Here is a 17150-nt window from a genome sequence, read left to right as displayed (position 1 = left end):
GATAAGAAACAAATCTACCCCTGGGTACTACTGAATTACCCTCCCATTCTATGATTGGCTCATTAGGAAACTCGAATCTTACCACTTTAGTTCTACAACATACTGTGGCATAACATGAAGCTAACCAGTCCATACCCATAATCACATCGAAATCTACCATTTCTAATTCCACTAAATCAGCTATGGTTCTGTGGTGATAGACTAAAACCGGGCAACCCCTATAAATACGCCTAGCTATGACTGACTCCCCAACTGGGGTGGATACCTCAAAGGGTTCATACAATTTTTCAGGTTCAATACCAAACCTTTTAGCAACAAAATGGGTTACATAAGATAAAGTGGATGCTGGGTCAATAAGGTCATATACTTCAAAAGTGAAAACTGTGAGTGTACCTGTGACAATATCTGCTCTAGCCTCTGTATCCTGATGACCTGTCAATGCATACAAACTGTTTTAACCACCGCTTGTATTGTCGGACCTTGTCGTGCCACGCCCCTGCTGGGCCTGATTGTAACGAGGAGCTGCTGAATTTATAGACTGCGTTACATTACCTCCGGTACCCTGTCTGGCTGATGGACAGTCCTTCTGAATATGGCCCTTCTGGCCGCAACCATAGCACGCATTTGTACCCATACGACACTCACCTAAGTGTCTCTTGCTACACTTGCTACAAGCTGGAATAGTATAGGCTGACTGACCCACACTAGCCTGAGAATAAGAACTTGATGGTCTAAAGTTCTACTTCTTGTCATTTATGAAATTAGGGACTGGGGCACTAGCTGTAGATAGAGCGGGTCCTGCTGACTTGTTCTGAAAGAACTGCCTATCTCCTCCCTAACCAAAGTTACCTGAAGATTTAGCAATCTTGTTGAATTCTTTATCCTTTTGTTTCTGTAGAGCTTCCTCTTCCTTCAGTTCAGCTTCATTACCTTGCACAAATGCCAAGATCTTAGAGATAGTCATCTTATCATTCTGAGCAGCAGTCTTGGCATCTCTATACAATTCGGGTTTCAACCCCAGTACAAATCTTCTAACTGTTGCCCTCATGTTGGGAACCATGTGAGGAGCATAGCTGGACAACGAAATAAATTTGAGATAGTACTCTTGAACGGTCAAGCTACCCTGCCTCAACCTCTCAAATTCCATATCCTTTGCTTCTCGGACCTCGATAGGCATGAAGTGGCCAAGGAAAGCGTCAACGAACTCGTCCCAACTAGCAGAAGATGCATCCTTCCCTCGAGATTGTTCCCGTGTCTCATACTAAATATGAGTAACATCCTGCAGCTGAAAAGCACCAAACTCTGCTGCCTCAGTCTCAGTGACATGCATAATACGAAACACTTTCTGTAGGCCATCAATATAGTTCTGCGGATCCTCCTCAGCCTTAGTCCCTGTGAAAGTGGGAGGTTTCATCCGTAAGAATTCCTGAGTTCTTGAACTGTTTGACCCACCACTAGCACCTAAGCTAGGGGCTGATTCTTGTCGCTGCGCCTGGTTGGCAACGATCTGAGTAAGCAGCTGGATGGCTCCTCTAACATCCATATCCGAAGTGTTAGGAGGCGTAGCTGTAGGAGCAGTGGGGGCTGTTGTCTGAGTTGGAACCGCCTCTTCGCGAGTTGCCACTGCAGTAGCCCCCTGGCTGGTGGCTGTGGCTTTTCTGGTGTACTTCCTTTTTGCAGGCATTTTCTGAAATACGAAATTCGCACGAGTTAGAAGGATTCCTGAAGTACTGCTCTAACTGCACGATCTAGAGTATGAAAGAAGTGAGACAATCTTGAATGTCTTAGTGGTCAACTATTTATATGTATGGGGCCCTCACACATATAAAAGTGACCCCACTAGACACGGTTTCATAGACTCCCTAAGACACTTGAACCTAGGCTCTGATACCAAGTTTTGTCACGCCCCGAACCATGGCCTGGGCGAAACACGACACTCGGTGCCTGACTGCATGTGACCGAGCGAACCACATGGCTTGCTAAATCATCATGGGGCATACATGAGCGCAAATATAACATGAAGTGCATGATGAGCTTTTATAAAACATACTAAGTCATAATATTAAACATAAGTACTTGGTTAAGTCATGAATGCGGACAATATCATAAATGAGCCAAACCGGCTAACCAACTATGGAAGTCTAACATGACACTTGTCTTGTCTATGAAACCTCTAACATGAGTCTGAAAATCACGTAACATACTTGCTGGGACAAGGCCCCCAGCATACCTTTAGATGCAAAACTAAATAAAGAAAGACAATGTCTAAACCCCGAATGAGATAGGGCTCACCAATAAGCTGGTACGTGCAGATCCTAATGAGCACAGGCATCGTCCTATAAATCCGTACCTGCATCATGAAATGCAGGCCCCCGGGCAATAAAAGGGGACGTCAGCACATTGAATGTACTGGTATGTAAAGCAACTGAAAGAAATAACATGGGACATGAAATAATAATGATAAGAACTGAAACATGGTCATGAACATGAATACATATATTTATATATAAAATGGTAAAAATATTATCGGTAGGGAGAGCAATAACTTATGACCGATCCATGGTCTGGTGCTTGCGTCCCGCCAACAGAACACTCAGTCCTTGCCAGGGAACATGAGATTTAATAAAATATGAAAGGATCCAGTCATTATGAGAGATCGTCCGGGACATGGGTGGAGCGATCCTCATCCTACGGTGGCTACGTAGTTTCAGGCTATCTGAAGCCCTCCTCGGTAATTAAAGCAACTCCCAAAAACATAAACATGTAAAATAAGTGGCACTTGCTGCCCATGGTTTTCATGAATATAACTTGCTTGTACATGAATATCATGAATTATAGCTTGCTTGCATGAACTTGTAAAACATGTATAGTATTTTCTTGAAATAGCATAATATATCATAAACTAGCATGCATGAACCCATGGAATGAGATATATGGGTTTTTCATAAATTACGGATAGATTCTTAATAATCATAAAGAAATATTAAGAACTCAACGATGGAATTATAACAATTCATAGATAATATAATCATGGACATGGACCTAAGGTTATCATGAGCATGGTATAGAAACCCTAGTTTTCGTAAAGAATCATAATTTATGGATATGAGGCGTGGGGAAGAACAATGATGTTCCTACACGTAGATAGTAACTCTACATACCTTAGTCGCTCCAAAACTTGAATTAAAGACTTGAGTTTTGAAGAAGATTTCCAAAATCTTGAATTCTTGAACCTTGAGATGGGTTTTCTTGAAAACCCTAGTTTTGGAATGATAATTTCTTGTTTAGATTACAAGGATATGTATTAGAATTGATTTGCAATAATTAGAGTAGGCTTACCTTGGTGTTCTTGATGATGGAGGAGAGTAGGAGGTTGTTCTAGGGCTTGAAGGAATGAAAAATAATGATGTGAACTGATACGGACGAATATATACTGTTCTGGAAAAATAAATTTCCGCCCAGTTAAATACTGGCCGTATTTTGAAATACGGACTGCACTGCGTATCTTCAGTAAAATGGTCATAACTCTTTGCATAGATGTCCGTTTGACCCCTCCATAATATACCGTTGGAAAGGTATTTCAAAGCTCTACAACTTTCATGAAGGAAGTTTTCCCAAATTCCAAATACGTTTTGAAATACGGGCCGTATTTTGAAATACGGTCCGTATTTAACCATTTGACATCCAAATGCCAAATTCCAGAATGCTCAGAAATCCTTGGTACCAGTTTACGACTTGAATTACGGCCCGTATACTGAAATACGGTCACTGTTCATGGGCTTAAACTCCTATCCTACAACGGAACAGGGAAATTTCAATCCCCACATTCTTTATCTAATTTTCTAAGTCTAGGATCATAGTCAAAGCTTACGTTAAAGGTACGAGGTGTTACAGTAAAGTTATAAGAACTGAAGCCCAAGGATGAACATCGGTAGGAGGAGGTGGACCAAGAATAGACTTGGTGGCGAAAGGAAACTGAGTTTTATCGAAATGAACATGGCACAATGTATAATCTACCAGTGCTTGTAGCAAAACATCGATAACCATGGTGCGAAGGATTGTACCCTAAAAACACACAAGGTTGGCACCTAAAATTCATTTTGTGGCGATTGTAAGGTTATAGGTAAGGAAAACAAAGACACCCAAACACCTTAAGAAAATGATAATCTGGTGGAGCGTGAAACACAACTTCAAAGGGTGATTTCCTATTATTAGTAGGAGTAAAGTCGATTAATTAAATAAACAGCAGTATCAAAGGCAAAGTGCCAATACTTTGAAGGAGTGGAACCGTGTGCCATGAGACTTAATCCAGTTTCAACAATGTGTCTATGTTTACGCTCAACCTTTCCTTGTTGTTCATGAGTGTGAGGGCATGAAAGCCGATGAAGTATGCCTAACTTTGCACAAAGAGTCGATAAAGGGTGAAATTCATCGCCCCAATCGGTTTGGATCGACTTAACTTTTGGTATTAAATTGCCTTTCAACGAGAACTTAAAATTGAGTAAAGATAGATATCACATTAGACTTTCTGGAAATAGGAAAGCACCGTGTATAACCAGAGAAATCATCAACAAACACAAGAAGAAAATGATAACCTTGAGATGACATAAAAGGGGAAGGTCCCCAAACATCCGCAAAAATAAGCTGCAAATGTGAGGTACTTTTATTAATGCGAAGGAGAAGAGACAGTTTATGGGACTTGCCAAGTTGGCAAGCTGTACATAAATTGTGTAATCTAAAACTAGAACTAGAAAGTTGATGTCTAGATAATGTTATACCCCATTTTAACCGGGTTAAATTAAGAGTACAACATTTTGGTGATTCCTATTTGTTTTATTTTAAGGAGTCGCCACCTAATTAATTAACGGTGAATTAGGACACCTAAATGCTAACTAAGGTAAAGTTAAAACTAAACCTCCGTTAATAGTCTGTTTAACCAATGTAATTCTAGGTAAGGGGTTAGGCATCCTTTAGAATCCGTTAACTACGGTTATCCGGCCAAACTTAGGTTAATTAATTTAGATTAAATATAATGCTTAAATCTTCAGAAAATAGGTTGTAAATGTTATTAAGGTTTGAAAGGAAAACATAGTGATGTTATTTAAACTAACTTAAAGAAATACATAGTAGTCCACTCAAAAATAAAACTTATAAATGTGATTAAGCTTTAAATAATAATTTTATTTTGAAAATGAGACTTGCAAAATATAATGATTTGTATATGAATAGAAGCTTTTTAAGAGAAAACCTAGCCAATTCAACTTGGAATAAAATGACATTATATGAATATAGTGGTATAGGAAATCTAGACTTGTTATGAATAGAATGCAAGAGGAGGTGAATTTTTCTTTCTCTTTTTATTAACCTATTTACCTATATTCGGCTAGGAATATGTATAATTGAATTAATCTTGAAAATAATATTTATAAAATATACTTGAATTTATATTTGCGTATTAGTGATGCTTTAGAAAATGTATATGATAGTAAGAATAAAATATGATTCCATTAACTCAAAATACATCGTCATGCTATTTGCAAATTAATAAATAAAGTAAATATTATATGCTATAAATAGTTTTGACATAAAAGAAAAATGAAGCTTATGGAATTAACTGGTCTTTCTTAAGTTAACTACCCTTTCACTAAAAACTAAGTCTCATATTAATCTAGTAAGGTTCATTTGGCTAAGGAAACAAACAAGTAAAGTGTTAGTTGCACAAATACAAATCAAATACATGAAATGAAATAAAGGGGCAAATGATATTAAAATTGGCTCAGCCCACTTTAGGACTGCTGAGAAACTGTTCACGCTATTGAGCCTTAGCCCAGAATTTCCGTTTCTTTTGTTTTGCTGCGGACTGGCTGGACGCGGAAAAGATTTCGTTGGACTTTTAGCCCAACACCGGATGTGGAGGAAGAAAGAGCCCCTCGGACTCGTATATGATGGTCATGCATAAAAACAAAAGAGAACGATTAGTATATAATCAACTGATGAGGTTAAAACATGTAAAATATAACTCAAAACAAATCAATAGATTATGTATATACTATGTATATTTAAATATATCTCATATATACACCCTCAGAAGGATGCATAGCCATGTACATAATTTGACATGTGGAAGGAGTTTCCAGACATGTGGAAGGAGTTTCCAGACAGAACTCTTTTTTTTTTTTGTTTATTATATAAGAAATACATATAAATTAATTTCAGATAGAAATCTCGTACTATGTATAAGCAAGAAACAGAAAGAACTATCAACCAGTATCTCTCAAATAAGTAACATATTATCAGTTAGTGCACCGGAATAAACAAATATCTAGAATAACACTAAACACACCAATTTTAACTAATATCCTAGAACCTTAGCTGTGAATTATCAAATCCAATATTCAAGTTTAGCAATGAGGAAGTACTGAATGTGCATCACACAATATGGTATGACCTGGGTAAAAAGGGAACAAATGTCCATCTAGCAAACTTACTCATTATTTTAATTATGCGAGTAGAGTATTTATCAAGACATATTAATCAAATTAAGTGTTCTAATACACTGCACTGGAAAGAGAATAAGTGTGCAGCAAACTCGGCTAAAGTACTTGGCTGTTCAGAATCAATTACATCTTTGGTACAAATGTGTTTTCTGCTAAGCTAAATGGTTCACTGATCACCAGGGGAAATGCACACTTGCCCAAGCAATAAAATTCTCCCACCAGAATCATTTTTTTTTTTAAACAAAAGCAATTTTGGAGCTTGAGATAATAAACAAAAGGAAACAAACAAAAGCTCAAACAAGTCTTGGAATTAACCGTTCCTCTAAACTAAACATAGAAACTCATATTCTGAGCCAAATTTAAATGATGTCCATCTCCTAACATTTAACTGAAAACAGTGCTTAGGAATATTTTAACACGTACACACATAATATAAGGATTCCTCCAGGAATCTCGTGGCTACTAGATAAGAGGAAAAAAAAAACATAATCTGGGGCATTTAACCAATGGAAACTGAAAATCCGAACCAGTACTGTAAGAAAACAGATATTAATACTCCAGTGGCATAATAAATTCTAGCACAGCCTATTCTTATCCTTTGACAATTTAAACATTCAAGCAAGTCAATTGGAGAGAGAATCATTTTGAATTCAGACACGGTTATCAAACTAATATTCAGCTGTTTGCATAGCTAATGAAGCAAAGAGGATTTTTTAACTTAAACATAGCCCTTTTAATAGAGACACCTACTGAACTAGGTTCATGTTTGAGAAAAGACTCATTATTTGGGAAAGAAAACAATAAAGGAACTAACTTGGACAATTATCTTCCTTAAGCGGCACACCAAATTTAAACAAAAGAGTTTTGTTTCATCAATGTAGATCACACATATATATAGTTATAGCTGCAGATTATCCATCTTCCAAGATGTTTAAGAATTATTGAAGCCTAAGACAACACATAATCGTCTTGACACAACTTAGTCAGATTCTAGTCCAGGCTAACAAAGTGATCTTGGAAACATACAGTTGTATACAAACACAAGGCTACACCAATAATAGTCTATTACCTTTTTACTTAAACTATCATGAAGTTGTCTCCATTTCTTTTAGCTACATAAAATCCAACCTATGGGAGTTATCAATCATGTGCATACTTAGTATTAAACCCCAAACAAACTTATATGCATTTTCCTTTAAAGTCTGCTAGTGGTGATATACAAGCAGTTTTAAGTTATGTAAAGCAGTAGACATGTATCATGCTCGATAAGACAAAAAACTCTTAATCACATACAAGGTGCATGGATTAATGAGTTACTCTTTGTAATGGTTTAAGCTCAAACAAGGGTCAAGCAAAAGAGAACCACATAGCGAATTGATCTTTAAGCATGCTACTGCACCAAACAGGGTATACAAAACTATCAGCTAATGAACATACTAACAAACATGTAGTATGACAAGTGACAACAATTAAATGTACAGGCAAACTTAGGCTCAAAACTAGTAGGCATGTGAGGAAATTATCATTTAAGCATGACCTGATCGCATGAGAATACATGACTAAGACGGATTAAACATGAGCATCATTCAAATAAGGTACTAGACAGCATCCATAAACACATGGTTTAGTGATATCCAAACTCACATAAGAACTAACAACATACTTAAAGACTAATCATAACAACAAAAAACTAACACCAAACTGAAAACTGGACTACATTAAGGTAATAATTCAATAGCAGCTAAACTAACATATAAGCAAACAACACTATATTAAACTAAAACAGAACAGACTTATAATGTTAAAGCTGCTAACAATGCTAAACTAACCATTAATTTTAACAATCAATCACAAATGTTAACCAACACATAATAAACAGGAAATAACATCCGCACACAAACAAACTAAAACGAGCTCGTCTAAACACCAAACAGAATAGACATACGTATAGACCCGACTGTAAGCAAAATGGCTTAAAGGAGGAGAAATTACCTTCTTCGGGTGCAGCGAAGTGGGTACGAATCTTCGATCTACACTCGCAACACTTTGAAAAATCCGAGCTTGAATCCTCTCGGACCCAAAACAGTAGCGAAGTATAAAAATAAAACAAAGGGGATTTTCTATTTCGAACAAATCTCCAGGAAATATTTAAAACTGCTGAAGACTCAATTTCTAGGAAATTTTAGGCGGCTTGACCAGAACTTGTGCTTCTTTTCGGGATTTTAGCGACTGAATCGAAAACCCTTCAGGTTCTTGGGGGGTTTCACCAATCAAAAATCCCCCCCCCCCCCTAAAATGGATTTGAAGCAAATATTTATAGGGGGTAGAAACAGCTAGGGTTTCGTTTGTGATGAAGAGAGAGAGGAGCGGGGGGACAAGCGGGAATGGGGGTGGCAGTGAGCGTGGGGAACAGGGGAAGGTGGAAGTGGCAGTGGCGTGGAAGAGAGAGAGAGCGTATGAGAGAGGGAGATGAGAGAGAAGGGAGAGAAGGCGATAGGGGAGGCGGCTGATGATGAAGAGATGAAACCTAGGGGTTTCATCTTTTGTTAAAAGGCAATGGGCCGATCGGGTCGAAATTAAATGGGTATGGGCTGGTCCATTTGGGTAATTATTTGGGCTGAATTGGTTGAAAATGTGGGCTGGGGTGAATTAAAATGTGGGCTGGGAATTAAATGTAGACTGGTCTGAAAATTGAGTTGGGGTGAATTAAAATGGGTAGTGGCTTATGAAAATTATTTTGGGTTAATCCGAAAATATTGGGGTAAATTGGGCTCGTATTTGAACTAATAATAATAATAATAGCTAGTAACTATAATAGAATAATGAAACGCCGATATTGATAAGAGACTAATAATTATAGTAAAAATATAAATATATTTTTTAATTTGCCCAAAAATATTAGAAGCGTAAATAGGTATTTTGGAGGAGAGGCGGGACAAAATTGGGTGTCAACAGATAATACTTGGCTGGGAACTTTTTGATGCGGATGACCCAACCGATGATGCCAACAGGAGGATGATGCTTTTGTGGCAGTGAAAGCTGAAGGATGACCGGAGGATTGTGGCTTGATGGACATAGTGTAAAGACCATTAGCACTCTGACCGGAAAGAAGCAGATTCCTGGAGACCCGATCCTTGATAAGAAAATAATCAGGATGGAATTCAAAGAAAGCGCTATTATCACGAGCAAACTTTTGAACAGAGAGAAGGGACTCAGTTATAGAGGGAACATGAATAATATTATTTAAGGAAAATATACGATTAGAGAGATTTGAGAAAGAGGCACTACCAGTGTTTTGAATTGGCAAACCTTGTCCATTACCAACATGTAGTTGATCCGAGCCTTTGTATTCCTCAACATGCGCAAAGCTTGATAAGTTAGGTGCAATATGATGAGTTGCGCCGGTGTCGGGGAACCAGTTTTGAGTCAACGGAATCGGTGCCTGATGAGTGAGATAAGCCGAAGGATTTATAGTGTGATTGTAGCGTTGAAAGCAGGTTGCGGCTTGATGATTAGTACCATTACAAATTTGACAACTTACTTTTCCATCATTATTTGCATTCCAAGGTTGACCCATGGGAGAGTAGTTATTACCATAGTTGTTACGGTGATGCTGGTTGCGGCCACCACGACCTCCTCGACCCCTGTATGATCTACCAAGGCTTCTTTGAGAGTTATTATTCATCTGACCAGGGTTTTTTTTATCACCATGAGACGAACGGTGAGCAATATTAGCCGTCGGTGGATGAGGTATATCGCCTGAAGCAAGGGATAGGGAGGACACGGATGAGCCATGAATAAACTCATGGTTCAACAGTAGACTATGAAGCTCAGAGTATGAAACTGGTTCAGATCGCGCAAATAACGTAGTAACAATATCCTTTAAATCAGATCGCAACCCTTTAAACAGATAAATATTGAAATATGAAGCCGTCAATGTTCGCCCTGCGGCTGCTAACTCATCAGACAAAAGTTTCGCCTTTTGGAGGAATTGTGTGACAGTAAGGTCATCTTATTGGAGGTTTTGCAACTGCATATGAAGGTTAAGGACTCGAGTATTGGAAGGAGAAGACAAGGCTGCTTTCAAAGCATCCCAAATATCTTTGGAAATGTTCAATCCAATCATAATAGGTATCGTTTCTTCCGAAAGAGAAGATATGAAAAGACTCATGATGATTTGATCTTGTTGGATCCAAGTCGTATATTCAGGGTTAGGTTTAACAGTATCCGAACCTTCAACAGGAAGAAAAGAAGGTGGGCATGGCTTTGATCCATCAACGAAGCCATGAAGATTTTGACCTCGCAGGAACGACAACAATTGTGTTTTCCAAAATAAGTAATTGTGGGAAGTAAGTTTGATGGAAATAAAGTGATGAGCATGGGCAAGAGGGTTGGAAGAGGGAGAAGACATGACTGGAACTGTTGAAGAGGGAACAACGTTGGTTGGAAGAGTGGAGGACGAAGAAGAGTAACGGGCTTCTGATACCATATTAGAATAGACTTTAGAGGAGATTATAAGTGAAACTCTTCATCCATACAAATATAATGATACAGCTATATATAATACAAGGAATTGGAGGTGTTCCAGAGGAAACCAACTACTAGGAGAAATCTATAGAGGAGTCCTAACTACATCCGGTCACTGACAATCCTTTTTGCTATAGGATAGGTCTAATACTTTCCTCCTTTAGCTAATCAACCTTTTCTCTTGGTGGTTTATTAATCCATGGTCACTAATCAATCTCCTTTTTGGTCAATGGAGGTCATTTTCAACCTCCTTCTTGAACTTCCTTCTCGGTCTATTATCAATTACTTTTTGGTCGAGTAACACGTTATTGACTATAATCCATCTTCTTCTTGATCGTTATCAAACCATGGTCACTTTAATCTCCTTGGTCGATGGAGGTCATTTTCTTAACTTCAAACTTACGAGAAAAGAAAAAGGAAAAAAATTAGTCATATCCTTAATTTAAGACGTATGAGGTCCTTTCGATTCGATCTTCTTAAGTGTGTAACATGGGATATAACATTTTTATTTTCTTCTCTTTAATTGGTCCTTTAAGAAAAGAATATGTACAAATTTTTGTTATACACTATACAAGTAATATTATTTTTAGAAAATATCATTAAAACTTTAATTAAATTTTTAAATTTTATTTAATTAAAAAATTTCATCTTTTGCATTTGGCGACATATATGAAAAGAAAGAGTTCGGAGATAACGGAGAAAAAGGCCTTATAAAGAAGAAAAAGGGATAAGGATCTAATTGTTGACTCTTCTTTTGAAATTAAAAAGGTAATTTTTAATAAAAATTATTGATAACGATATTTTTGTCTTCAAAAAATGAATTTTATACTTCTGTTTTTAGTTTATATCATGAATGTTTAATCACTTTAAATTAAATAACTATAAAAGAATTACAACTTTCTAGTACAAGAAAACTAATCTTGCCTTAGGAGCGGAGCTAGCCTTCCCTATGGGTTAGCAGAATTCAATAGCTTTGGCGTATATAGTATTAAATTCGAATAATTTATCAAGAACATAGTAACTTTCTTTTGGTTGAATCTAAAACACGTAACTTAAAATTCTAGCTCCGTCTCAGCTAATTGTATAATTTTCCTTCCTAATTACGAATCTCACAATTTTGCAATTACTAATTTAAGAGAAGTGTAAGGGTGTAAGCAATTAATAATGTATATTATTTCAGCAGTAACTATAGAAAATATATTAAATTTGAAACGAACGATTATCAATGTAGAATAGAAGTCAACAACTGAGCTAATAGTAGAGTAGCACATTAATTTACTGAATAACTTATTAGATTTTGGAAGTATCGAATTTAATGCGAGAGAATTAAGGTAACATGGGGTTAACATTTATATATACTCTTTCCCTTTCTTTTTGTTCATATTAAGTCAAAAAGTGAACTGAAGAAGAAACAAACAGTGTGTTAGTAAAAATGGTGACAGAAACAGAACTTGAAGAGAAATCAAGAAAGGGTGGTCTGAAAACCATGCCTTTCATAATTGGTACTACTTCTTTTTCATGTTTTTCTATTATTTTCTTTAAATTGTTTGCATACATTACTAACTATTTTTTTTTCTTTTTCTTCCAGTGAATGAATCATTTGAGAAGGTGGGAAGTTTCGGTTTACAGCCCAACATGATAATATATTTGATGACATTTTATCAAATGAGTGCTGCCACTGGAGCTAGCATTCTTGGAATATGGAATGCACTTTCAAATGGGCTGGCTATTGTAGGGGCATTTTTTGCTGATTCTTATTTGGGTCGGTTCAGGGTTGTTTCCATTGGATCCATATCCACCCTTATGGTAAGTTGCATGTTAAATCCTGCCATTTCATAATTTCAATACTATGATTTGTTTGGGATATATACTAAATTGTTCACCAGTGTAAATTGATCTGGATTTCATTGTTAGCTTCAGTTGGTCTAGTTAGTAGTTGGTTTGAGTTCCGCGAAACACCATTGCAGTGGCAAAATCAGGAATTTCGCTAAGAGTGTTCAAGATTTAATATATACATTTTGTTTCAGTTGTTCTATTTAGCAGTAGTTGGTTTGAGCTTCACCTAACAATGGTGCGAAGCCAGGAATTTCGCTAAGGGTGTTCAAGAATTAACATATACGTTTTGCTACAGATGTTCTAGTTAGTAGTTGATTTGAGTTTCACGTAACAATGCAAAGCCAGGAATGCCGTTAAGGGTGTTCAAGATTTATTTTAGTAGTATATGTTTTGCTTCAATTGTTCTATTTAGCAGAGGCGGAGTCTTAGTTTGACTAGGCATGAGGTTTAAGAAATAAAGAGACACTTTTGAATTTTGTGGTCGTAAATTAAAGATGTTTATAATATACGAAAATGTCCTTTGAAAACTTGTCATCTATGTTGTTCGGACTCTTCACTTTCGGTGCCGCACCCGTGTCGACACGACAAGGGTGTGGGATCCATACCCGATCCGGTCAACCAATTTTGGATACTTTGACCAAAATCAAGGGAGAAATACAGGTCCAATGATTTATGTAATCAAAACAAAAGCTAGGGTGAAATTGAAGAAAATGGGATATCTTGTATATAGAAATTTCTATATCACTCCTTTTCCTTTATCTCCTTCCAAGATTCTCCTCTTAATCAATATTTTCTCCTCAAGTTTTCCAATTTCCACATAATATCTTATAAGTTAGGGTTTATAACTCTATTTTAGTATTTTGAATTAATTTTTACTGAATCCTCGCACCCGTATCCGTATCCACGAATCTTAAAATTTAAATCATGACGAATCCGACCTCTACCTGTATCCGACACCCGCACCTGAGTCCGAGCAACATAGCTTGCCATCTAGGATGTTTGAATTGTCAACTTACTAAATATAGAAAGAGGCACTCTTTTTGAGACAGACAAAAAAGGAAAGTAAAACACTTAATTGGGACGGAGAGTGTAGTTGGTTTGAGTATCACAAAAATTGGTGCGAAGCGAGGAATTTCACTAAGGGTGTTCAAGATTCAATATATACGTATAAAAATAATATTTGACGGACATACACTGTATTTCTATGAGGAAGTGGTCAACTGACCACCCTTCACTGAAGGTACGAAGCAGCCCATCTGCAATGGTAAGTGAATTAGCACCTTCTAGGCGAAAGAGACGGATTCATGTCTTAAAGATATTTAGATTGAGTCCTTTCCCTAAGAAAGCTCTTTGTGAAGTCAAATGTTGACAGTTAGAAAATTTGTCATAGCAGGGATCCTACTGGAAGTAGGTAGAATCAAAATGACATTATGCACAAGCGAAAGAAGTACAAAAATGCTTTTCCCCCCTTAGATTCCAGCTAGCTTCTAAGAGTAAAGACCATCAGGATTTCTTTCCAAGTACTAGCCAATGGTCCCTGCTTACTATTTCTCTTATGTTTGCCATTTGAAGTTCTTCTAACTGTTGCTTTCTAAGTTATGTCACTTTGACAAACTGTTACCTGACCATGTGCACTTTCGAACATCTAATAACTGTCTTCATTTCAGGACTTGACCCCTAGTTCCAAGTAAATGTTGCACATTCTAAATATTTTTGTCATTTCCTGCTTATGCTCATTAGAAAAAAAGACTTGTCTAGTACCATCGTATTAAATTGTAGTTTTCTCTATCATTGGTTGCTACATAGGATCTGGTTTCCCCTTGACAAACAAATAAAGATTCCTTGGTCAGCATTTTCATTCCTGTATCTGTATTTGTAACACTTTGCTCCATCCATCTAGCAGCAAGTTTGGGGAAACGAGTATCTATCTCTAAGTTGCAGTCCATCTAGTTCGTTAAACTGCAATAATCATTATTAATCAGTCAACATTCAAGATGATGTCATTTGTTCCTAAGTTTATTCTGCAATTTCTTGTGCATTGTAGATATCCTTTGTTTTCTGTTGCGACTACCAGTTGTACGAATCCTCATAAATTCAATTACGTTGGTGCTTGACTATGAGCATCTCTTCGTTCTCTTTCTAGTACATTTCAAGAGAGCTTAACATTCCTTTTCAACAGGGAATGATTATTCTTTGGCTCACTGCCATGATTCCGCAACTCACATCTTCACCCTGCTCTCAGTTCCGACATGTTTGTAATGGACCAACAGCATTCCAACTTGCCGTTCTATTTTCATGTTTTGGGTTTATGTCCCTTGGAGCTGGTTTTGTTAGACCTTGTTCAATAATATTTGGTGCCGATCAATTGAAAAAAAGAGAGAACCCTGAGAACCAGAGGCTTATTGATAGCTATTTCAACTGGTACTATGCTAGCATAGGGATTTCAACTATTTTTGCAGTTACCGTTATCATTTATATTCAAGATCGTTATGGTTGGCAAGTCGGCTTTGGCATCCCTGTTATCCTCATGTTTTTCTCTGTCTTGATGTTCCTAATCGGTTCTCCCCTTTATGTCAAAGTGGAAGCTAATGAAAGCTTGTTCATAGGATTGGTTCAAGCAGTTGTAGCAGCTTTTAGGAAAAGATTTACCAATATTCCATTGATATATATTGATGACTGCTATTATCAGCCACATGAATCAGAGCTCATGGCACCGTCAAATGACTTCAGGTCAGTGCATGCTTCCATCTTTTCCTCAATGGCACTGCGGTTGTCAGTATTCCTCGAATATGTCATGCGCAGATGCAATTTGTGTAAAACAATCAAATATGAGTTCAAGAAGCTTTATGATTGTGTTGATCATAGAACTGTCACTATAATTTTTTGTGACAACTCTTTCACCTTTTCCTGTGCTAAATGATATCACAGTTCATTGGCGTAAAATTTCAGTGTATGTTATAGGTGTTTAAATAGAGCTTGCCTGATTCAAGATCCTCAACGTGATTTAAATCCAGATGGATCAGCTTCAAATCCGTGGAGTCTTTGTAGTGTGGAACAGGTGGAATCATTGAAGGCTCTTCTTAGAGTACTTCCAATGTGGTCCACTGGTATTGTGATCTTTGTGATGACGCGTCAATTCCCATTTTCCGTACTTCAAACAAGGACCATGGATAGACATATCTTCCCTCGAGTCGAAGTACCAGCAGCATCATTCAGTGTTTTCCTGGTTATTGCTTTAACAATCTGGATTATCTTCTATGATCGTGTTTTGGTCCCTTTGCTATCAAACTATACTGGACGGCCAAGAGGGCTTAGTCCTATTGTCCGAATGGGAATTGGCTTAATAGTCTCCTGTGTGTCTATGGCATTGTCAGCAATAACAGAAAGCATAAGACGACAAAGGGCAATAGAGGAAGGTCATGAGGACAACCCAAGTGCTATAGTGAACATGTCTGCTATGTGGTTCGTGCCACAATATGCACTACTAGGGCTGGCTGAGGCAGCACATTCAGTTGGACAGATTGAGTTCTTCTATTCTCTGTTACCCAACAGCATGTCCAGCATTGCATCGGCTATGTCAACAACTGGGACTGCTGTGTCGTGTTTGGCTGCAAGTGTTCTGGTGAGCGGGGTGGATTGGCTTTCATCAACCAGAGGTAAAACGAGCTGGCTTTCGAGCAACATTAATAAGGGCCACCTGGATTACTATTACTGGCTACTTACTTGTTTGAGTTTGCTCAACTTCTTCTATTTCCTGGCCGTGTGCCGGTTTTATGATGGGAGCAGTAGGTTATCTCATGAGGCAGAAGAAAAACAATGTGATTACAGGCTTTTACCTGAATCTTGATGATATATTGTACTGCCTTGTTGAATGATCTACTAAGTTAGCTTATGAAGTGTTTTATATGTTGACAAAAATGTAAACATGCATGGATTCCTTTGTTCTAACACATTTTCTTTTGTCAAATGGAAGCTTAACGAAATGGTATCAGTGTGTCAAAGTAGCCTATAGGGGCGAATCTTTTTGATTCAATTTTCAGAGCTTCATCCTTCAAAATCTTAAAGATCTAATTTAACTGTTTTCTTCTAGAGAGTAACTTCAATTTATGGTGATGAGAGGGGCAAAGTGAAAATCATCTTACTGGAGTAATTTATGCATCAGAAGTTCTGTAAAACTACAATACATAAGGATATGCCTATATTATTTTGGCACGGTAATTTCCTGTCATGATCAATTTTCCCACTACTACAAATAGAGGTTTTTACCACCGACATTCAGTGAAAAGTTTG

The 17150-nt window shown here is 37.3% G+C and overlaps 1 protein-coding gene across 1 annotated transcript; it reads left to right on the top strand.

Moving 5' to 3' along the window:
- Positions 1–12298: 12298 nt before the first annotated feature.
- LOC132642691 (protein NRT1/ PTR FAMILY 1.2-like) lies at positions 12299–16856 on the top strand. Its single transcript, XM_060359757.1, has 4 exons — positions 12299–12526; positions 12613–12830; positions 15040–15590; positions 15822–16856. The coding sequence occupies exons 1-4, from the start codon at positions 12457–12459 to the stop codon at positions 16705–16707; spliced, it is 1725 nt and encodes a 574-aa protein (XP_060215740.1). The 5' UTR covers positions 12299–12456; the 3' UTR covers positions 16708–16856.
- Positions 16857–17150: the final 294 nt, after the last annotated feature.

The sequence above is a fragment of the Lycium barbarum genome, chromosome 5 (assembly GCF_019175385.1).
Source record: "Lycium barbarum isolate Lr01 chromosome 5, ASM1917538v2, whole genome shotgun sequence".
NCBI lineage: Eukaryota > Viridiplantae > Streptophyta > Magnoliopsida > Solanales > Solanaceae > Lycium > Lycium barbarum.
Note: the sequence above shows the minus strand (reverse complement) of the source record. Positions and strands in the feature narration are given on the sequence as shown.

Excerpts from the sequence above, each read along its gene's own strand:
- LOC132642691 (XM_060359757.1), top strand. The coding sequence starts at position 12,457 with ATGGTGACAGAAACAGAACTTGAAGAGAAATCAAGAAAGGGTGGTCTG. Across the intron at positions 12,527-12,612 it reads AACCATGCCTTTCATAATTG|TGAATGAATCATTTGAGAAG; the intron begins GTACTACTTCTT and ends TTTTTCTTCCAG. Across the intron at positions 15,591-15,821 it reads GCACCGTCAAATGACTTCAG|GTGTTTAAATAGAGCTTGCC; the intron begins GTCAGTGCATGC and ends TGTATGTTATAG.